At 38.7% G+C, this 23,420-nt stretch overlaps 1 protein-coding gene across 1 annotated transcript; it reads left to right on the forward strand.

Moving 5' to 3' along the window:
* The first annotated feature begins 2,699 nt into the window (after positions 1-2,699).
* ccnyl1 (cyclin Y-like 1) lies at positions 2,700-18,409 on the forward strand. Its single transcript, XM_079254158.1, has 10 exons — positions 2,700-3,662; positions 5,708-5,782; positions 7,066-7,109; positions 7,290-7,390; positions 7,659-7,694; positions 7,788-7,839; positions 10,590-10,709; positions 11,672-11,838; positions 15,202-15,364; positions 15,989-18,409. Exons 1-10 carry the CDS (start codon positions 3,500-3,502, stop codon positions 16,103-16,105), a joined length of 1,038 nt encoding a protein of 345 aa, XP_079110284.1. The 5' UTR covers positions 2,700-3,499; the 3' UTR covers positions 16,106-18,409.
* Positions 18,410-23,420: the final 5,011 nt, after the last annotated feature.

Raw genomic sequence — 23,420 nt, forward strand, 5'->3', positions numbered from 1 at the left:
TTAAATGTTGTCTTTTAACACAGCAGGGCGAAGCCTTGAATAACAACAAGATCCAGGTTGTAAATTTGAGCTCATGCATCATGACATTAAATTATGACCTCAGAGATCAAAATGATTTTCCATGACATTTAAGTTTTGGGTTTTTTTTTTTTTACAATGGATCAAATTGTAGTGTTTATTTTTGAATACATAGGCTTAAACTTACAGAATTGAAGCCTATAAATCCATTAAGCTGTACTGTACATCCTGTTGAATAGAGATCCCCTTGGTGGGACTGTGCATTGAGGAGAAAACATGTATTTGTCTGTTTATATTTTATATTACTGTACATAAACTCTACAGCATGTGTAGACCTCATATTTCTGTTTATTTGATATGAAAATGTTCTTATGGCTTGTATGAAAACAACTTTGCATATTTGTAAAATACCTGAGTGTATAATTCAAAGCAATGTACTGGCATGTGTGTGTGTGTGCGCGCGTGCATTCATGTAAACCACCAGGCCTACCAGCATCATGGCAGCTAGGGTATGATGAGAAAGGCCATTGTTGGTGATGTTTATTAGGAGTGATGGGGTCCACCACATGAATCAGTTTCATAGAATTTTTCTCTGAACTTTGAGTGTATTTCATATGATTTATGTATGAAACAAACAACTACAGCAGTATATGGTTTCATATCTTTTAAGGCATCTGGTGACATTGCAACATTTCTTTTCAAAGGTGCCTTCTTTTTTTTTTAACTGCATTTATTTTTACTATAAATCTTTTTGTTTTTGGCTCCAGTAGTAGAAAAACATATCTGAATCAGGTTTTAATCATTCGCTCATTTCATCTTGCCTGTATCATCTTTAAACAAAACTATGTGGCATTTTAGAAGAAAACTTTCCAGTCAGCGACTTTGGCTCGGAAACAGTTTGTTTTTTTTTCTCATGTGTCATTGCAGAATGAAATCTGGAGCCCTAGTCGTTAGGAATGGATGTAAGATTTGAGCCTAAATTCATCCTCAGAAGCTTAGTTTGGCTGCAGATCATTTGTCTTGTTTTAAATCCTCCCCCATGAACTGCAAAGGAATTTGTGATATGTGGGGGCAGATAGTCCTCGTACTGAAGCGGGACATGTCCCTGTTTCACTGCTCTACCATGCTGTAGTTTAGAGCAATCTACAGACAAAACAAACTCCAAGTTTTCATAACAGATTTCAGGACATGGATTCTGATAGAGCACTCTTTGTATGTCTGTAATTGTAAAGCCTCCTTCAGAGGAAACTAAACATTTGTGAAGTCAATATTTAGTAATAATTGTGATCGGTGCTACAGCTTCCACGGTGTGTTTAAGGCTTGATAGCACTTAAAAGTTTCAAAGACCAGTGCCATTACGATATCTCATTTACTGATAAGTTGGAGTGTATCCTGGAAAGAACAATCATTTCTACCCTTTGTGATTCCCACACCCAGTGCTGGTGCTGAAAAAAAAATATTAATAACCTTTTTTCTGTTCATTTGATATGGTGAGTTCAACTTTGTGATGTGATCGCACAATAGTTTTCCTATGACACAATTGTGTTTTCATTTCTGTGACAGGATTGTTTATACCCACGGGCCTCATTTCTGCATGTTACGGTTGATATCCGCGTGTGTAAAAGTATAAATATATTATTTCTAGGAAAGTAATAATGACATTTTTTCTAACTTTTGATGTGATTAGTTTATATATTGCCAATTTTATAGGCTACAATCGTTAATGCCCATGTACGGTATATTATCTTATCGAGACAAGGTCACCAAAATGACTCAATAAACATTTGTTTTAACTGTACTGTTGGAAAAATATACCAGCCCATTATTTCAAAGTGCTGTTACTCTGATATTACATCTCTCTTTTGTAAAAACTTATGTCACAATAAACGGCTCTTTAAGATTGTGCTGTATTTTCTTGTGTAAGTCACATAAATTAGTTATTTGTCTTTATTTTAGTAGATCACATCATGTTCCTTTTTTTATTGTAAACTCATAGGGAAAATATTTAAATTTAAATATTTTATTTTCTTATTTTTATTCCTTTTTTGTTTGTTGTTTTTTGGTTTTAATTAAAGACATAGAAATACTTTTTTTTTTTTTTTTGTCTCCCAAGATTGCTTAATCCAATATTTGGTTGTAAGTACCTGGTAAATTGTACATTAAAAATTACACTGAAATTCTGGTATAACCTGTTCAATACAATCATACATTTTAATATGTTAAAAGATATTTTTGTATATAAGCAACACTGATGTAGAAGTTTGCCAAGAATTAGACTTTTTATTATTATTATAAAGATGTCATTGTTCACAGTGTATTAATCTAATATTTGAAAATCCTGTGAATTTCACGTTTTTAATTTCAGAATTTCAAATTTAAGAAGTGAATTGCTTGAATGAAGTAGTGTGTGTTGATTGACTGATAGATCGTGCAATAGCGAACAGGCTTCAGTTTTCACTGTCAAAAATGGGTGTGACGATACAAAAATAGTAGCATTGTAAATACGCTTCGTCGGTTTCGATAATCTCGAACTGACAGCTTGTTTAACCAATAAGAAGCTCTCTATAACTGTCGTTTTCGTTTGATAGCCAATGGCAGCGTTTAGACTTAGATAGTAGGTGGGGCTACAACACCGATGCCAAGTAGTACCGCTTGTGAGATCCGGCAACAGATGGCGGAGGTATCGGAGTCTACTAGCGGCACAAATCTGGAAGGGTGGAGACTGTGATGGGGGGAGTCCGGAGAAAGGACCAGCGTTGTCCGTGTGGTGGGGAATTTGGAAAAAGCCACTTCAGAATTAATCTCCACTGATATTTTTTCCAGCAATTTCCCTTCCCCTTTCGCTTTTTATTCGGATTTTTCCCTGGAGGCCGCAAAATCCTCGGGCTAGATTTAGCGACTCACGGAGCCGAGCGTAAGGAGTTGTGCGCGAAATAGTTCCACAACTGTCATTTTAAAAGTATTTGCTGGCATAAGTGTTGAATAACTCTTGAAGAACAGATTTTGTAGAATATATTTTGTTTACACGAGAACAAAAGGCGGAGTTAATGTGGTGTATAAAAAAAGTTCAAGAAAAAAAGCTAACTTGTTAGCTAGCCTTCGATACTGCTAGTAAGCTACTTAGCGGTGAAACTCAAGTTTGTTCAATGAATGAAAAGACGAGCGACCACTGGTGTTTAGATAACAGCTGCTTATTGTCACAGCAAGATCACACGAGAAGCCGACACTGATTTTATTCGCTAAGGCGAGCCTCTTTGGGCAACTGTTTGACTCTGGACCCGCTTATCCTCAAATGGACAGGAATGCAATTCCTGGGAGTTGTCGGACTGCGGCGATTTAGCACGAAAAGATAGCGTCGTGCTTGTACTGACTGTCGTCTGGGAATGTTTATCAGACTCGAGAAAGCTAACTTTAGCTAGCTACAAATATATGCACTACTTGGACTTTGCTGCAATAGTGTGAACCTTACGCCCAGTACGGAATGGGTAACACGGTATCATGCTGCGTCTCTCCCGAGTCGAGCCCCAAACTCCCATCGAGGCAGCCCGCAGAGCGCCTGGAGGAGCTGCAGACCAGCACCGAAGTGAGCGACGACAACACCGTACCCTACCTGCAGCATATAAGCGACAGAGAGATCCCTGAAGGTAGGTGTTTACAACTCACTTAATGGCAATTTATAACTTTATGCAACTATGCAGGGTCAGGAGATGTCACAACTATATTTGTTTTCCTTAAGGGAAGTTTATCTTATTCAATAAATTATGTAATAAGGTAGGTTTAAAAAGCAAATTAACTTTTAGGGGTGGGGGAAATCAAATCGAACATCGGGATTTTTTGTTTCATAATTTTAAAATAATTTTTTTAAATCTTTTTTTTCAATTAAATAAAATTAATCTACTATAAAAAAATTTTTTTTGTTGTTGTCATTTTCATTAGTTTTATTGATCTTTTTACTTGTCTTCTTGGGCATTATAGCAGCAGAATGATGGTCTGGCTACTGTGTTGTTTTCTTCTGTCTGAAATCAAGAAAAATTACTAGCCAAAAAAGTTTTATCATTGTTTGTTTTTAATCTACAATAATCAGCAATATCGGAGAATTTTGAGAATCGCAATTTAAAATCAAATTGGCACCCAAAAAATCGGAATCGAATCAGGACAAAAGCATATCGTCAAAGCCCTAGTAACATTTTAGTGAAAGACCCCCACATGTACACACATGTCAAGTCACTAAGCTACTGTAGGAAAAGTATGCAAACAGACACCTCTGATTGCTGCCAAGTTGCCGCAAGTGTTTATTGCCATCCTGCTGCCAACACTGCACTGAGGATGAGAGCATTCTTGGCAGTATTGAGGTAGCCGCTGCATCATATTGATCCCACTGGCGTCACTTCATGAAGTCAGACATTGTCAATGTAAACAAAAGCATCACAATACTGATATGTAAACCATGGCTAACTGATGAAAGAAGTGCAATCCAAGTAAAAAAAGATTTTGTCTTAATGGTCCAGCAGACTTTGAAAATGTGCATGAAGTATTATCTTAAGTGATTTTACTGTATTCACTGTTACAGATTCAAATCCTAATCTCATGCAGGCCCCTGATCAGGAAAGCATCTCAAATATTTCTTGGATTTTGGCCTTAGTTCCCTTTTTGTAGTATCAGTCCTTGTGTCGCCTCTTCATTGATTCCCAGACATGCACAGTGTTCATTCCATTCATGCAATCGTGGACATAACTGTGACACGCTGGCGAGACCAGCTGTTGGCCGGATGAGGGTCAAAATCCACCCAGCAGTCCTCCTTGGATTCCTCACTGTCCTCGCTCCACAAATGCTTCCATCACCTAATCCCCTGTGGTTTATATAACGTGCCGTCTGCAGAGATTTGTAGAAGAAAGAATCTCTAAGTGATGCTTATGCAGTGTCACATTTTCTTTTATATATTTTGTTTGCACTTTAATTTATGCTGTTGACAGGTTTATCTATACCTAGACTGCATACCTGGTAAAATGTTAATTAAGAATAGAACGTAATGTAATTGCATCTCAACTGTATTTACTTTAATCAGGAACCACCTGGGACATGCTGCCAATTATTTTTTATCAAAACTCTTACAATCTGCCTTTTTTTTCATATTTCCATGTTTCTAGGTCCGATTTATATATATTTTTAATTTATTGATATAACAACATGATTAAAGCATGTTGTATTTATGTTTGATTGTTTGTTATATCAATTCTCTGGTGTTCCCAGTATCAATTAGTTCTCCTGATGCAAATAGTGGGGGTTAGGAGAACAGCGCTCTGAGACACTATTTTATGTACGTAGGCATAAATGTGTGTGTGTGTGTGTGTGTGTTTATGTTTATATGTGTCTATATGTTTACATATATATACATGGTACAATGATAACTTTATGGTCACGTAAATGTGATGGGAAAAGAGAGGGGGGGGTCGTTTTCATCATATTTTTAATGTAAAGCACTTTGAATTGTATTTTAAGTGTGATGAAGTGCTCTATAAATAAAGTTTGATTTGATGTAAGGACAGTTATTGGACGAATTATACTGATATCTCTCATTGGGTTGTTTAATCTTAGCTTTGAGTTCCCTGATTACCCCTGAAATGTGGAATAAAGAATAATTTGATTCCCAGCCCCACTTAATGGCTATTTGTACACTTTGTTTCCTCAGAGCTGGCCTTGGAGGCTAACCCATCAGACCACGCCCGAGCAAGCACCATCTTCCTTAGCAAGTCCCAGACAGATGGTGAGCACTCGTTCACATTCATCATCGTGACGACACCAACCAGACATCCTTTCATAAAACGGTTGCATGTGGCATGGAAACTAACAGCTAGAAAAGCACACAGAGAGTACAGACGTCCACCAGTCAGGTCATTAACACCCATATTGTGAAGAATCCTTTTTAAAAAAATTTGTATCCACAATTTCTTCCAGATCACTCCCAAAATGAAATAGAATCTAATTTAGACCAAGACCAGTTCTCAGAAATAAAATCACAAAAATCCACGCTTTTTTTTTTTTTTTTTTTTTAATTTATTTTTTATTGTGTGTGCTAACAAATAGGCTGATGAACACAGGCAAAAAGATAATGTCCTTGGTGGAGATAATTTGTCTGTTTTGGCTCTTTAGTTTCATACTGATTGAACACACAGGATGTTAATATCAACAACCATTAACAGCACTGCTGAGCTGCGTATTGATGAATTCTGTTGCAGTAACAGGTAGTCTACCACTGCAGCATTTCAGTGGGAATATGACACATCAGATAGCGACTAAATAATACAAACATCATATGACAGCTACACCCAGTGAAAGAAGGGCGTACTCACAATGCTCAGTGTCTGCTGTACAAACTGGTGCTTTAGTTGGTCAGATCTTTGTTCTTCAAGATTATTTTGTTCAAAATCATCAGACTACCTGAGTTTTTCCCCAGATTTGCTTTTAGTTGGGATGGTGGTGACATGATCCAATGGCAAAAGCAGAATTAACTGGAGAATAAGGAATCATTTTCACACATTAATCAGGCATCACAAAGTCCAGAAACTCAAGATCATTACAGAAAAAAATGTTGGGATAAGCTGGAGAAGACTGGAGTAGAAGTAGTCCAGCTCTTCAATCATCAACACAAGAGGATGCTGAAAAACTAAGCATTCTGCTATTTATTTTATTATACTTTAGTTTTCTTTTGTTTGTTTTTTTCCTCTTGCCAGGCGATGTAAGAGCTGCTGGTCATACAGTGGTGGAATTTGCGTATAGTTACTCCCTTTTAAAGATCAGTGTATCAAAGAAAACATGTACAATATAAACATTTTAATCTAATGTATGAATAAATAATATGCTGCATTGCTTATTTGTTTGGGGTTTTTTGCAGCAGTTTGACTATCAACAAGAGTATAGATAATATTTTATGTAGTATTAAAAAGTCTTTGATTTATAACCATCCTAAACATGATCTGGTGAGCTGAAACCCTGTTATTGATGTTGCCTTTGGTTTGCTCATGTTTAACCCTTTTTTTTCCTCTGCAGTGCGAGACAAAAGGAAAAGCAACCACATTAACCATATCAGTCATGTAAGTCATCACTTCTACTTGCTGATTTGTACATTTATTTCAAAATGTTGATCAGGGAACACATATTGTTGAAATTTCAGGGGAAAAATGCAGATGTGAACAGTTGCACAGATGACTGTAAAACATAACTTCGTGTCCCCTGAATAGTTGATGTTAACCGTGTGATTTCACCACCTCCAGGTATCTCCCGGGCCGCTATCGAAGAAATACAGCTCTTGTTCTACCATCTTCATAGACGACAGCACGGTCAGCCAGCCAAACCTCAAAAGCACAATTAAATGGTGAGATTTGGTTGACTTGTAAACTCACTGTGCAGCATTGTCCAAAAGTAACTCATGTTTCATAAGAAAATTCACTTTCATCACAGCGTGGTAATCTTAGGTCATACATTCAGGGATGTGTGACAGAAACAGGTGTCACAGTTAGTCTGGGGCGGCGATTTGCTGTGGGAACGTTTCATTAACACTGGACATTCACGTTTTAATTTAGACTATGTCAGTTTGTTTGAAGTATGGTATGAAAACGTAATTTGTAATATTCTCTCCACAGTGTCACTTTAGCAATATACTACCACATCAAAAACAGGTAGGTGTGAATCTTTGAGTTAATCCCCTTGTAATCATTTCATTTGAACTTATGTCACACTGCAGGAAATGAAAGGTGTTGTTTGTTCTTCAGGGACTCGGACAGGTCACTGGACATCTTTGATGAGAAGTTGCACCCTTTATCAGTGAGTATCTCAGTGATGATGTGATGTATCACACCTGTTAGTATCAGTAAAGCTAAATTAGAGCCTCGTTTTAAGCAGAAGTTTGATACATTGTTATTTTTTTTGTGACAAATCCATTCTGAGCAACCATGAGCTGTTTGGGCATTTTAGTTGTATTTATGTGTGTTTTCATTCTGAACTATTATCACCTGCTTTACAAGCTCATTATGGGAGTCCAGCACTGCGGCTCAGACATGATCCGGGACATGGCAACCTGACATGGCAACCCAGATTGAAACGTCATGCGTAATGTAGTGACGTGATTAAAAAGTTTGCTTTGTGTTGTGACAGTTTAACCAAATCCAAACAGCTTTCAGATTAACATTCTGGATTACAAATAAGTGCCAGATGTACAGATGGAAACTGAAAGCATAAAACAGCACTGTGTGACATGACAGAGGACAAAAATCTGTACAAATATGTATGACTAGCTCGCCCAAAGCCACTACAAATGGATTAATAAGATTATTATAAATAGGATAAAGCAAAGTAGGGAGAAATAAATAAGAGTTAAATGGTCTCAGCGTATGAAAACGTAAAATCACAAGGGTGCATAATTTAGAAACATGAGCAAATATTCATGAGCTTATTAAAGAGATGTCACTTAAAACAACAATATTATTAATTATTTCATAGGAAACTAGAAAAGCACTCAGAGAGCGCCAACCTCCGCCAAGGCCTGTAAAAAGTTCCTGGATCCAAACAGTGATCTGGATCACCATCAAAGATAAATCATTTCTTCCTTTTCACATTTCCAACAAGTCCTGAAAATTTCATGAATATCCGTTCATAACTTTTTGAGTTATCTTGAACACAAACAAACAGATGAACGCCGGGTAAAACATAACCTCCTTGGCAGCGGTAAATAAGGTTTTTTTTTCTCTCTGAGTTGGAGCTTTAACTGGAATTCTCTCACCAGTGTTTTCTAAAAATTCACAAATAAACAATATAAAGGATTGTTTGTCGTTTTCACAGTGATGCAGCCGCTATTGATGACAAATTAGGCCTCCATCTTTCATCTTAACTGTCCTGTGTGCTCTCTCCAGCCAGCATCCAGTCCTATCTCGACTCTTGTTCTGTCTCATTCTCTCTCTTCTTCTCTCTCCTTCCAACAATGTCGTCTTGTTTCTTTGCTGAATCAGCCACAGTACAAGTGTAAAATGGCCGGTGTGTTTATTTCCACTTACTAGTGCGTGACCTGGTGCATAAAGTGAAACTTGACTGCAACATCACGGGATGTCCCAGAAGAAGAAAAAAAAAGTTTAATCTGCCTCAGGATGCTGCTGGAGCACCAGCTCTAGAAATGCACATAATGGATGTGACTGTGCCGTCGAACAAGTCCAGAGCGTGCAGTTTTAAAGTCAGAAAGTTACAGAGCACATTTTCAGCAGCTACATGGACGCAGAAACTGTTCCATATCAGCAGGAAAATTCAGCTAGATTAAAAACAAAATGAACAGCAATGAACTGTGTGGAAAAGAGGTGAAAGGGTGTGTAAAACAGGATGGAGAGAAGTGCCAGGTTTTTTTATTTTTTATTTTTTAATTCTTGTTATCAACTGTTTGTTTTAATCTTTATGACTTGGTTTTATCTTGTAAAGCACTTTGTGTTGCCTGTGGCAAAAAGTGCTCAAGAAATAAAGTTTGATTTGATAATAGCCTGGACAAGAAGAAAAGGTGTAAAAGGTGGTGGTGATTCCAGTGACTGGTTTGAGGGAGGAAGTGAAGGACGTTTAAAATATTGTGGTCCGCTTTGCGAGTGAAGATTATAGGAGGTGAACAGGAATGTTGTGCATCAGAGCGACAGCACATGTTAGATGTTTTGAAGACAAAGTCAGAGACGTCAGACTAAGGTGGAGGGATGGTGAATTGGTCTGTACAAGAATTGAACTACAACGCTGGAAGCCTAGAGGAAGGCCAAAGTGGAGATTTAGATGATAAAGGACAAGAAGTTAGTGGGTAATAGAAGAGGATGCAGAGGATGGGGTTAGGTGGACGCAGAGGAATTACTGTAGCGGCGTCTGAAAAGGAAAAGAAGAACCTAGAGTGAGTATGAAACTCAAAGTAAGCAGAAAAATATGCTCAGTGAATCTTTATTTATTATTCATGGCACTTCTTAAACAAACTGAATGTCTCCAAATTGTCTTGATCCAATCTAACCACACACACACACACACACACACACACACACACAACACACACTGTCCAACCCTCATTCGCTCACAAATCCAGTTTCTTTGAATTAAAGAAAAAATCGTACAAAAAGATCAAATAACACAGGCAATACTCTGACAAATTGATCTCTTGAATATCATTGAGGACGCACCAGAAGGAGGATCAGATCAAAAGGTTGACTGTTTTTATTCAGCGGAGGAACATTTGTTCCACGAGGAAGATCATCTGCATCTATAAGAGGTGGCAAATCATGTTTGTAGCTGTTTGGTGGAAAAACAACAAAATGCAGCATGAAAAATTTCCCCTTCTTCGCTTATCCGTTATTGATGGGGCCTAATAAGCAAGCAGTAGTTGTTTTCCGCTAATCTATTTATATTGGAAGCAATGTGGCGTCTGCATCATTAATAATCAGATAGTTTTGTGGTTTTAAATTGCTTAAAACTCAGTCATCACAACAGCTTCAAGCTTTTTCTAGGACACCGTTTCTGAAAGACGTCCAAAGTCCCTCTTTCATCTTTCATCTGCTCGTGTGTTTCAGAGAGAGCCAGTACCAGACGACTACTCGTATGTAGACCCAGAACACAAGCTGATCTACCGCTTCGTCAGAACGCTCTTCAGTGCTGCACAGCTCACCGCAGAATGTGCCATCGTCACACTTGTAAGCAAGTCTTTCTGGAATTACGGCTGTGGAAATGTTCTGTCATGTTTATTGGGCATCATTATCTAATAGAGATTTTTTTTATGCATGATAACGTTTATCTGTGCATGCAAATATTTAGGGCAGTGCCGTGTGTAATGGCAGCAGTTCATGAGATAAGAAAAAAAAAAACTCAGCTGCATTGTCAAAAACACAGCAGATTATTTGTTGTTGGTCACCAGAGGGCAGTAAGGTCTTACAATCAGACTTGTGCCAGACAAATGGCTGTGGCAAGGTGTGTATGGTACTGATGCATTGTGGAGAGAATTAATGTGGTTTTTAATAAAGCATTTAAGGGGGGGGGAACTTGTTATGGAATAATTTACCACCTTTAGTCAGAGAAAGCTCCAGTTCGTTTGTATTGAAGAGAAATTAGAAAACTTTCAGGTCCAGTCAGGTGTGCAGTCATGAGTGATCTGTGTCTGTATTAACACTCTACAATATGCATTTTATCATTTTTATGACTTGTTTTGTTGACTGGTTTAATCCACTTTGTTATGGGGAATGTGCCGTTTGGGGTTCTCCAGGGATCTTTTTAATCATGTAATTCTATGTATATTTTCTGTTGTTTTTTATTATTACAGCAGATCAATAACATCAGCTTGTTGATAGACAACAGATTGAAATTAGCCAGCAGTTAAAACCTGATATATTTACACATCGGTGTTCATTCATGTCAACTTTCATTGTTTTATTAAATGAAGTTGTTTTTGTTTAGATGGAATTAAAAAAAAGATGACAGACTTAAGATGTAATTCTGCCATCTTCTTTCTGGATTACAGAAATAAAAACATAAGTAATAGATCTAATGATCAATGATTGTTCTTCACACTTGTCAGGAAACTTATTGGATCCTTGTTGAGAAATCATCTGCCAAAAAAAAGTAAATTTCCCGTTAAAATCTGGACGTCTTCTTCTTCAAGGTGTATTTGGAGCGCCTGCTGACCTACGCTGAGCTGGATATCTGCCCAGCCAACTGGAAGCGGATCGTCCTAGGAGCCATCTTGCTGGCCTCCAAGGTCTGGGACGACCAGGCTGTGTGGAACGTCGACTACTGCCAGATCCTAAAAGACATCACTGTAGAGGACATGTGAGTTCACTTCAGTCTTTCATAAAGAGTCTGAATGAATGGGATTCAAAGGAGGGAGGGACTTCACACCCTGTGATGGGACAGAAATGTCTTTGACTCCATCTAGTTTCACTCACCAAATCTGGAAACAAACTGGGCAAAAAAAAACATATTTCTTTATATTTTTTTTCCATCAGTTTTTATTAGATTTTACAGATTTGTGTAAAGCATTAGTTTACAATCATAGGTAAAGGGGAGATAGAGAGACTAAATATTGCCTGAAGCGGTGCAGGTTTGCATTTAGTCTCTCCAGGGATCTGTTTCACAAAGCAGAAAAAAATCACCTGAGTGTATGAACGTGTGAACCCTGAGATGGTCAGACTGAGTTGTTGGTTCAAAACCAAGTTGATAAGTTAGTTAAGTCAACCTTTAAGTATGTAAACCAGGGGTGTCCAGCTCCGGTCCTCCAGGGCCACAATCCTACAGGTTTTCCACGCATGCCTGCTCCAACACACCTGTCTCCAATGAATCAGTCGTTGTGCAGAACTTCGTCTGCTGGATCCATTCAGCGTAAGCCGGGTGTTGGAGCAGGGATGCACTGAAAACCTGCACGACAATGCCCCTCGACGACCGACTTTAGACCACCCAGAAGTAAACTCTGAATTATTTGTGTGCGTTGATATCAATGAAAAGAAAAAGGCATCATCAGTAGAGTCCTGATACTTAAAATTCACCATGGCAACAGTTAGAGAAAGCTCATAGCGTCCATTTTAGCCCAGCAGAGCTATAAGCATGAATGTGAAATGGATCTTAAAAGGAAATCAAGAGGAAATTTTAAAAAAAGCCAATAAAGCGTCATTCAGCGTCATGTTATGTTTCTCTATTGATGTTTTATTGTATATCAGATGACTTTATCAACACTTTAATTCAGTTTACAGCATCGTGTAATGTTTATATGTTTATATATGTTGTAGATTCTCACTCGTAGCTCCTCTGACAAACCTCATAAATACTCCACATGTGTCTTTTGTTTTGTTGTTAAGATTAACTTTTGGCTCACAGGCAGGAAGATGTTACTGAGTACAATTATGTCCCAATTGTGTAGCACATATGATCTGCAGTCCACGCGTGCAGAATGTGTGTCTGTAGACAACGACCAAAGCTCTTTACATTGATAGAGTTCTGACTGGAGTTAATGTGTTTCAGTAGCGTCCAGTAAAATGCAGGAAGAATGAGGAGAGAGACCCGAAGCACTGAAAGACTGAGATGCATAACGTTCAGATGTGGACGTCCACCTAAATGAATGGACACCTAGTTGATTAATGACATGACTTTTTGATCATTAGCGCTTTAGAAATACCAAACTTAACAGAGTTCTCTGTTTAACAAGAAACCCCCAGGCTGCTCCCTGGTTGCAGAGTAATCTACAAACATCTCTGTAGCTTCAGTATTTCTTTCCTCATGTGAATTTACAGCTGTCCAGACAGTTCAACAGAAGAGTTTCGCTGCTATTCCTGATCTGATTTTAAATCATTTCACGCTGCCTTAATTGTACGTTTTGCGTTTTGCTCTCTGTGCTGCACTGGCCTTTTATCCAGAAGATGGATTTTATCTCGAGTTACTTCCTGGTAAAATAAAGATGAAATAAAATGAACTTTTGATTTATTCGTTTTAAACAAGTTCAGCTAATTTTTAAGCATGAAATGAACTTTTGTATTTAGATTGATTTATACATTTATTGCTGTGGATTTTCTGTCATGTTGATGCCACATAGTTATGATGACGTTCTCGGACTTGCCACCCCCCCCACCCAACCCCCCAATAAAAGGAATATAATAAGCACTTTAAGCAGACAGAAGAAGCGCTGGAATAAGTGGAAGCTGCAGCATCTCGGCCCGTCTGGCTCGAAGCCAATGAAGAGGCCAGGGGCTGCTCTTTGAGGACCTCTGCTTTATTTCCTACAATTGCTTTCCTCGTGTCTGTGTGTAAAAGAGGTTGAGAGTGCTGTCTTGTTTTTCATGATTCGGAAAGATGCGCGCCGCGCCTGCATGTGTGTTCACTGTCTGAGCCCCCATGCTTCCCTGGCTCGCCTCTCATATGCGTCTGACCTACGTGCTCTCTGCTCTGTTTTCATTGCTGCTTATTGAAGTGTCTTTGTGAGCTGGTTCGGGTCTGGACCACGGGATGGGAGGAAGAGTAGAGAGGGAAACAGAGAGAAATGGAGGGGAGGGTCTCAAGTGCTCTCACTGCTTCTACATAATGGCCCCGGCTCTCGCTTGCTCCATTAGTTGCCCCGGGAGACCAGACATCACACATACACACACTCATACGCACTCTCTCCACCTTTACAGACCAACAAAGCCTCCTGGATGCTGTCTCCTTGGTGACCACCTCCCTTAGATTTTCTCGTGACTGTGATGATGAGGAAGTATGATGGAGGTTTTAGTCTGGGATACTCCAGCAGAGTGTCTGGAGATGCATGTTTGATTACCTGCAGCCTCTGTGGAAGATTCAATCTCTAGAAGTGCTTCCCCAACAAATGACTGATGTACAAGTTTGGGATGAGATATGACTTCTGTCTGGCAGGATGACCATGTATCAGAGAAATATTGTCCTTCTTGCTGTTGTACAGGAGAACAACATAGTCCCAGTTCAGCCCGAGCAGCACACGGTGACATGCGACATTTAAATGAAGGGAAAATGTATTTGTGTTGTAACTAGCAGAAGTTTTAGCTCCCTTAAACTCCAGAAAAACTTGCTGATTTTAATTAGAACAAGATCACAAAGTCCATGAAGAAGTGTTGGTTTTAATTAGGGATGCACCGATACTGATATCAGTATCTGTATCAGCTCAATACCATGTGTGTGTACTGAGTGTTTCAATACCACAACCGATACCTAATATACTAGTCAAGCTAGCACAGATCTTTGATGACATGCTTCGGACATGTTTTAAAAGAAATAAATGGAAATTGTGACATTTTTTTTGTTACACTAAAAGCGAGATCTTTGTATTAAATTGCACATGTAAAGTTGTATTTGGGTAAAATGTGCCAAATCAGAATAAAACTTAATGAAATAGTTAGATCTGTAATGTTATTATATTTGTATTGGTGAGGTAACTTCAGAAAGGATAATTTATTACAACATAATGAAATCTTACACATTTATAACAGCAATAATAACCATAGTCACAATAATGGTCACATAAACAGATTTGGTATCGGCAAATATCGGTATCTGCAGATATTCACATTTCAGATATCCGTATCGGATCGGAACTTCTAAAAAGTGGATCGGCGCATCCCTAGTTGTAATTATTGCTATTTACTGTGGGAAGAGGCTTTTTGTCCTGAATAACTCTGATGTCTCCCTCCCATCCAGGAATGAGATGGAGCGCCACTTCCTGGAGCTTCTCCAGTTTAATATCAACGTGCCAGCCAGCGTCTACGCCAAGTACTACTTTGACCTGCGGCAGTTGGCTGATGACAACAATCTCAGCTTCCCCCTGGAGCCCCTCAACAATCAGCGTGCCCAGAAACTAGAGGTGAGCTGCCTGCGGAACCTCTGCCTCCCTGTTGGCGTGGTCGATAGTTAGTTTTAACCGAACAGAAAACTTTTTTTTTTCTTGTTGTTGTGGGGGAGGGTTTATTTACTTGTTTTGCTCGGTTTGGTTTTTTATATGGGCTGAATTTGGTCATTCCTTTAGAGTATATTAAGCATGATAACCATCCAGGAGTTGCACATTAATGTGCAGCAAGAGTGTCGTGAAGTTGGTCATATTTACCACCTTTTTGCCATAAATAATGCTTCATGTGAAAGCTCAAATATTACAGGAAGATCTTGTCTAGATGGCATAGATTTTATTTGTACTCATTTCTTTATTTTAGACAAACCAGCTTGATATTTATTTACCAAATAAAAAGTTGTGTTGCTTCTAAGATCTGGAAACTGAGCAGTTTGTGTTTGTAGCGCTTCCTGCCAGCTTGCCTTTAGACAATATAGTGGTTTAAACTTTTTTTTTTTATTATTGCACCTTTCACACTTTTAAAACTTGGTAAACCACATGAAGCCCAAAAGCCACACAATGTGTAGTGTAAACTAAATTTAGAAAACACACAGACCTATTTGTTTAACAATAATGTTCACTTTTTTTTTTTTTTTTTTTTAGGCCATTTCAAGATTATGTGAAGACAAGTACAAGGACCTGAGCCGAGCAGCCATGAGACGATCCCTCAGTGCAGACAACCTGATCGGTATCCGCCGCTCCAATGCCGTGCTCTCATAGGCCACACACCGTCTGATCTTCAAAACACGGCGACCTTACAGCGCCATCACGACCGCATCAGGCAGGATTCAGGCTGAAAACGACCTGCTCACACCGTTACAGCTGTAGAGGTGCACAAGCATTAGACTTGAAACAACGGGGTGTCCCTTCATTGATGAAACTTAACTTCAAAACTCTTGTTTTTATGACAGTTTTATTTATTTCTTACTTGTCCCTAATTTGACAGAGGAAGTATCGAACAATGAAGGAGTTGATTTATGTGGGATAGATTTTGCCATCAAAAGGAAATTGTTACGAAATGATTGAATTTAAACGGAAAGAAAAAGGCTGGTGATGTTCTGCATTTTAGTTATTGTCGGAAAATCTCAGGAAAAATCCAAAGCCAACGTTCTAGCCTCGCAGAATTCTGATTTCTTTGTGTCAGTCGTACTTTTAACAGCATCAGCTTCATTATCGAGCACCGTGAAATCAAACAGTGCCAAAGTTTAGCACCTCAGAGTGCTGAGTTGTGTCACAGAGAGTATGGCTGCAGGTGGCTCACTTTGCCATGCTGGTCCAGGCCAGAACAGGAAACTGTTTTCAGCTAAAAACCTGCAGAAGATGCACAACAGACAGAACGACGAGGTCGCTTGTAAACCTACAAAGGATTGGCATGTTGGGCTAAAAGCATTTACTGGATTTAGATGGTGGAAATGGAGAGCTTTTGAAAAAAAGTAGCAAAATGACCACGCAGAGCTTCTGTGCTGCAGTGACGTTATGCAGCATGGAAACCAGGCACCTGTTTTTAACATTGATGAACAACATTACTGAAATGTTTACGCGAACAAGTTAAGCTAGAAGTCAAACTACCAAAATCCTTCCTTGTATGTGTTCATATGTCGGTCGCAATGCACCAAGGGATGTTTGGGAAGACTTTCTGAGCCGGTGAGTTTTTTCAATTTTTCATTAACCTTCATCACACTGCATAAAAAATGTTTTTTCCTTATAAAACTGCTTTTTTTTTCACAAACAGAAAAAAAATCATGCCTACCTGTTTCAAAAGCAACACGACTCGATCGTCCTACTCTTTTACTTGGTCTGCATACCGATTAGTCTCGCAGACGAACAGAGCAATGATCTCTTCGTTGAGTATTAACTCAAACAGTTCCCCTTCAGACACATCACTGTCTTCTAAATGTGGCCCTGCAGGTTCACCAACAGTGAGCTGTGTTACTGTATTTCGGTGCATTCATGCGCCAGCAGTGTGTTGAAGGTTAACCAATCACACGAGTCTGTTCTGATCAAACTAAACCCACTACATGTGACGACGGTCTCAGACAGCAGCACCCTGCTGTGCTTCCACGCATAAATTCACTTTTTAAATTTGTCTTTACATCACGCTTTGCTCTCCGACAGAACAGCCTCTGAGGTTTATTTATGTCCTCGTGTCAACTATGAAACATGTTTTCCTCTGAAACTCACATGGATGGTTGTGGAAGTTCATAAAGGTTTTTTCTCCATTTGTTTTCACTCGTTTCTTCTTTCTCTGCAAAAACAACGATGTTGAAGAAGTGATGAAATTGTGGATCTTGGACTCATTTCTCAGATTAAATGACATTTAATGACAAAGTAAAGTACATAGAAAATGTACATTGTTCACTGGGTCTTTGACAACAACCGTGGTGGGTTTAGGGATTTTTTTTTTAAAAAAGTTTTTTTTATGGTTCCATCTTTTCTTGGGATTAATTAACAATCTGAAAAATCTACATCACCAGTCTTACAAATTGGCAAAAGAAATGTGAAATGTTCTGAGCGATAATTGGAATGGGGTTTGTTTACCCGCGGTGTTTTGGGGGAAACGTTTCCCATCCAGCATGTTTCACATTTTAAGATGTTTAGCTGTAAAAACCCAACAGGAGTTGTCTGAAGGAAACCAACCAATCAGCTGTTGTCTGCTGCGTGTCTGATCAGGACTGTTGTCCAGCTATATTCATGTACCACCTGTTCACAGTGGCTCTGTGGCCATTGGGTTGACATAATGGGGGGGGGGGCACGTAGTCTGGCCTCCAGTATCCTGAGTATCCTGTATCTGCCATCCTGACATCATCTCAGTGAGCAGATCCTCGCTCCTTCACTCATCTAAACACTACCAATGTTAACACACACACACACCATAAATACTGAAGAAGAGACTGATGGACACCCCTTCCCCACCCCCCCTTCCTTTCCTTTTTGCTTACTATGTAGGCTACTAGCTGTGAAATTTATCTTTTTAATTGAAAACAAGGATTTGCAAATGGAGTATTTTAAATAAACACTAATCATGTAACAAAGGATGCTTGTGCTCATTTTTTTAATGTTGTGATTTATGCCGATGTCGCTTCAGATAGATCAAACGGTGCCACCCGACTGCAGCGAAAGGAACTTATTTATAAATGTCCCTTTATGCATAAACACATTTTAAAAAATAAACAGACGACGTAGAGCTAAAAGAACGTGGATAAAATGAGCTGAACATCATATGAAACTCATCTGGATCTGCGTTTTGCAGGATTGTTTCTCATGTGATGGAAGAAGGCTCCTTTCTATTTGTGCCCGTTTCGAACCTTTTCCAGAGAAGATGTCTTTCCAGAACACACTCTGCTCATTTTTCTTTGGTTTTTGTGGTGAGAATGAAAAAGAAAACAAGAATTCATACATTTGTGTTCTAGTTATCTCAAATCATCTACAGCCGAATCCTTCCAATCAGCCAGCGTTCAAAGTGTCTTCTCCTCGTATGGAGACAGTGGTCCAACTTCCGGGTTTAGTCCTCGAGATCTACCATCCTGCAACTTTTAGATGCAAGCCTTGTCCAACACAGCTCTTTCAAGCGAAGGTCTTGTTACCAGGACGACGTGCAGAAGAGGAATTTCAGCTGTTTGATTCCAGTGTGATGGGCAAGTGTTGCACCTGAACGTTGCAGTATGGTGGCTCTCGAGGATCAAACTTAGACTCCCTGGTAAATGCAAACATTGATCCAATGACAGATTGGATGCACCAGAGCTGATTTTGATGAAGACAAAATTTAAAGAGAATCCTTTGGAGCTAAAAAAAACAAATTTAGCTTTGAACAGTTAAATTGTTAACCAGCAACAAAGCCAGAACTCATGGTGTAGTCCTGGACCCAGACCTGAAATGTAACTGTTGCATCAGTACTGCTGTAAAGTCGACTTTTTATCGCTTGAAAAAATGTATCGAGGATTAAAAGACTGATGTCTCAGTAGGATTATAGATAAACATGTCCATGCATCCGTCTTAAACTAGAGTACTGTAACGCCGTCCTTACAGGTCTCGCCAAAAGTCCTCCGACAGCTGCAGATGGTCCAGAACGCCGCTGCTTCTGTCCTCACTGAGACCCAGAAAGCCGATGATCTAACTCCAGTTCTGAGAGCTTTCCACTTGCTTCCCTTTAAAATCCCGCTGCGAGTTTACAAAACACTCAACGGTTTAGGACCAAAATTCATCAGGATCTTCCGGTTTGTTAGGAACCAGCAGATCCTTCAGGTCATCGGGGTCAAACCTGCTCTCTGTTCCCAGAGTCAGAACTAAACATGGAGAAGTGGCGTTGAGCTCCTCACACGGCAAGGCAAGTTTGTTTGGACCGCACAGTGCAGCAACGGGGTGATTCAAAGTGCTTTGAATGTGTTTCTTTTAGAGTTTGTTCATGTGGAACAAAAATGCAGAAACCTGCAGGTTTGTTAAAAATTTAGCTGCTCGTTAAAGACTTTTTTTTATTTCCCACTTTCTATCAAAACGACTGTCCAAATCAAATCAAAACTTTATTTATAGAGCACTTTCCTAAACCACAACGTATCCAAAGTGCTGTACAGGTTAATGAAATAAATCAACATTAAAAGCTTGAATAAAAACAGATAAATAGACAACATATGACAAATCAAAAAAAAAAAAAAAAAAAAGGAGCCTAGTATTCCTGCTCTCCGGAGTTAAAAGCCGATTTAAAAAGATGAGTTTTTAAAAGAGACTTAAAAGCACTTAAAGTCGCAGCCGACCTCACAGAAAGAGGGAGATTATTCCAGAATCAACAAGTTGATTCCTCTCTCTGGAATTTTTATTTCATGCATTCAGTCTATTCCCTCTTTTCTTTGAAATTTTTCCTGAATGTTTGTTTTTACAGCTTCCTGCAGCCCAGTGTGATGTTTTCAATGTTTTATGTAAAACACTTCACAATGTCTTGTACATGAAATGTGTTGTACAAATAAACTCACCTTTCATGTCCACGCAAGGGGATAAAAGATGGAGAAAGGGGTTCTTTGCTTTTTCCCGTTTAGACGCTGATAAGAACGTTTTAATAATTGCAGTTATTAGTAATCCAAACCTTGAATCAGTAACGATGACGATGGTGTGTTTACTCCTAAAGCTGATATAAAGATTCTTTATAGTCACTGAAAAATGAAAGGGTTTCCAGTTTCCACCACATTTTTTCCTCACACTTCTAACTAAATGTTTCTTCCTTCAATATTTGCCAAAGTTGATGCAGAAACAGACTTGACAAAAAAAATTTAAAATAAATTTACGACAAGTATTTTGTGAAGCAAATGAAATAATCTGCAACCCAACAATGGTTCAGCCTCTCAAAACCAAATAAATGTGCATTTGATCCCATTTTTTGCGTATACTGACATGCAGATCTGTGTTTTGCCTCGTAACTACATGTTTAGAAATCTCCATACATGCCAGTGAAGATTAAACAAGATGGACTTGGCAGATTTCTTTCAGATCATCTTTTAAAAGTTTGTTTGGCAACACATGGAAGGAATTTAATCAGTGAAGGAGGAGACGGTGAGGAAGATTTCAGCCACATGACATCGGATGTGCTCGGGTCTCTAGGTGAGAGAGCCGTCCCATTAGCTTAAAGATGGATTCATTTGTTTCTACATTGACAAATGAAATTATTTCTTCCTGCAGTATCCAGTAAGGTAAATACGCATCATCCACTTTTACCGTGTAAGATAGCAGGTAAACTTCTGTTTCAGTGAAATAATCTGAATGTAAATGTTAATTAAAAAGGATGCAGCTTGTTTGTAGACTGTGTCGGAACCGAGAGAAATCCTTTCAGCCAGATGGAGGACGAGGCAAAGAATCCAGGAACCGACTTCAGAAAACTGGATCCTGCAGCAAGAGGGTAACGTCTTTAAATCCACTTAAAGATTTGAAGTTATTTTACTCCTGGATGAAAGTTTGAGTTTATTTCTATGTTTTAACATTTCTGTTGTTATAAACTATGTGTTGCTTTACAGCCAAACACTAATTCTCCCTTCAAATGACCTGGTACACAAAGGAGTTTATTTAGGCTGTCATAATATATTTTCAGGCACACACTTTCTCTTGTACATTTAAACTGCTAAAACCAGAACAAGAGGTCTTGGTCCTCCTAAGTCCTGAAATCTCATTGACAGTGAGACAACAAACTTAACTTGCAAGAGACCTGCGTTAAACTCGAGACCAGTTTAAATAAATTCCACAATATGGACTTAAATCTAATATTTTTTTCCTTTGAGGATGTTTAGCAACGTAAGACAATCACCATCTCTTACACACATCACTAATTTACACGAATGAATTGGAGGGCTCATCCAGTGCAGGGGTGCTCGAGTTCAGTCCTCAAGATCTACCATCCTGCAGTTCTTAGATCCATCCCTTCTCCAACACACCTGGCTCAAACAGCTGAATTCCCTCCTCTGCATCTCATTCAGCTCTGCAGAGGCCTAGTAATGAGACATTTATTTTACTCTGGTGTGTTGGAGAAGGGTTGCATCTAAAGGTTGCAGGATGGAAGCTCTTGAGGACCAAACTTGGGCAGCACTGATCTATTGTGTGGATTTTTTGTTACGTCATTTCCTCTAAAAGCAGACAATCCTTGTTCGGTAACAAAGCCGTGCTGATCACCAGAAATTTGAAATGATGTGAAATTCTCATTATTTATAAGAAAAAGAACCATCGTTCTGAAAGATGTTTGATTCAGAAACCATTAAGAAATGGATGAGCCTCTTCGTCGTGTCAAGTTCAGTATGCTGAAAACCAGGTGAAGATAAAATCATTATAAAGTACCTATAAATAATAATCTGTAGGATTATCCCGGTTTATATAAACAGATGTCTGAGGAATTTTCTACTTCTCATTTATCTTATTTAAAGCTCAAAAAGATTGAATGTATTCAGGCGAGGGGGGGTCATAGGTCACTCCAGGAGTAGTAGATCAGAGAGTAAAATTCTAACAAACATTAACTGTAAACTGACCTTTACCTGGACAAACCTTAGCATGTAATGCACTGAGTTCCATTCGTTCCACATCAACACAGTGTTTTCTTCTATACTAATGTAACATTTATACCTCATTAACTACTTAGTTTGGGGATTTTTCTGTTTCAAGCTTTTAAAAAAGTAATAAAACCACCAGATTTGATGACTTTGCAAAGTTAAACAGCCAATAACACCGAAGGATTATTGGTAATCTCCTGATTTGACTCAAAGCAAGATGAAGTGCAAGTGTTTGAGCAGCAGATCAAAGCCATAAAATGCAGAATCATTGATTGCTTCATTTTGCAAATGTTCTGTTACTTTTTTTTTTTTTTTTTTTTTTTTATACATTAAATGACCATTTTACATGTAACAGTCTTTTTTCCCCCTAAGTCTCCTTTACACGTCCCGCTCTTATCCAGGTCGTGTTGCTTCCTGGACCCCCCTTCCCATCATAAAGTACTTAGACTCTGTCATAAAAGATCCCACATGTGCGTGATATGAATTAAAGAAGTTTTCAGCAGAACAGTAAAAAAAATTAGTTTTGTTACAACAAAACTTTTTCTAATATGATAAAAATGGTAGAAATGTTGAAGCATCCCAGGTGTGACGCTGACAACTTGTGTTTCTGCTGGGAGAACATAAAGGGAGGATCTCTGCTGCACCAGCAGAGGGGGGTAAAGACCACTTTAGCTTCAATGGTTGTGCACTTGTCCACACAGCACACACAAAACCAGTTCACTGTTCACAAAGACTCTTTAATATCTTCACAGAGCTAAAAGGTCGTCTTAGAAACCAATATAAAGGTAAAAATACCAACTTAACAAAAAATCCATGTATAGTCAAAGTAAAGGCAGCTGATGACGACACTTTCAGCTCGTATTCGCACAAACACACATTTACAGAAGCACAATTATGCACAATGTATACACAAATCAAATACAATTTATTTTTTTCTGGCGTTACATTTAACTCGGCAGTTGTTTAGAAACTAAACATATCACTCGTCTTGTCTTCCAACAAATATCTACAATATACAC

The sequence above is a fragment of the Telmatherina bonti genome (assembly GCF_933228915.1).
Source record: "Telmatherina bonti genome assembly, chromosome: 15".
NCBI classification, from domain to species: Eukaryota; Metazoa; Chordata; class Actinopteri; order Atheriniformes; family Telmatherinidae; genus Telmatherina; species Telmatherina bonti.

Coding starts and splice junctions, on each gene's coding strand:
- ccnyl1 (XM_079254158.1), top strand. CDS start 3,500: ATGGGTAACACGGTATCATGCTGCGTCTCTCCCGAGTCGAGCCCCAAA. Junction 7,840..10,589: donor AGAAGTTGCACCCTTTATCA/GTGAGTATCTCA, acceptor CGTGTGTTTCAG/AGAGAGCCAGTACCAGACGA. Junction 10,710..11,671: donor AATGTGCCATCGTCACACTT/GTAAGCAAGTCT, acceptor TTCTTCTTCAAG/GTGTATTTGGAGCGCCTGCT.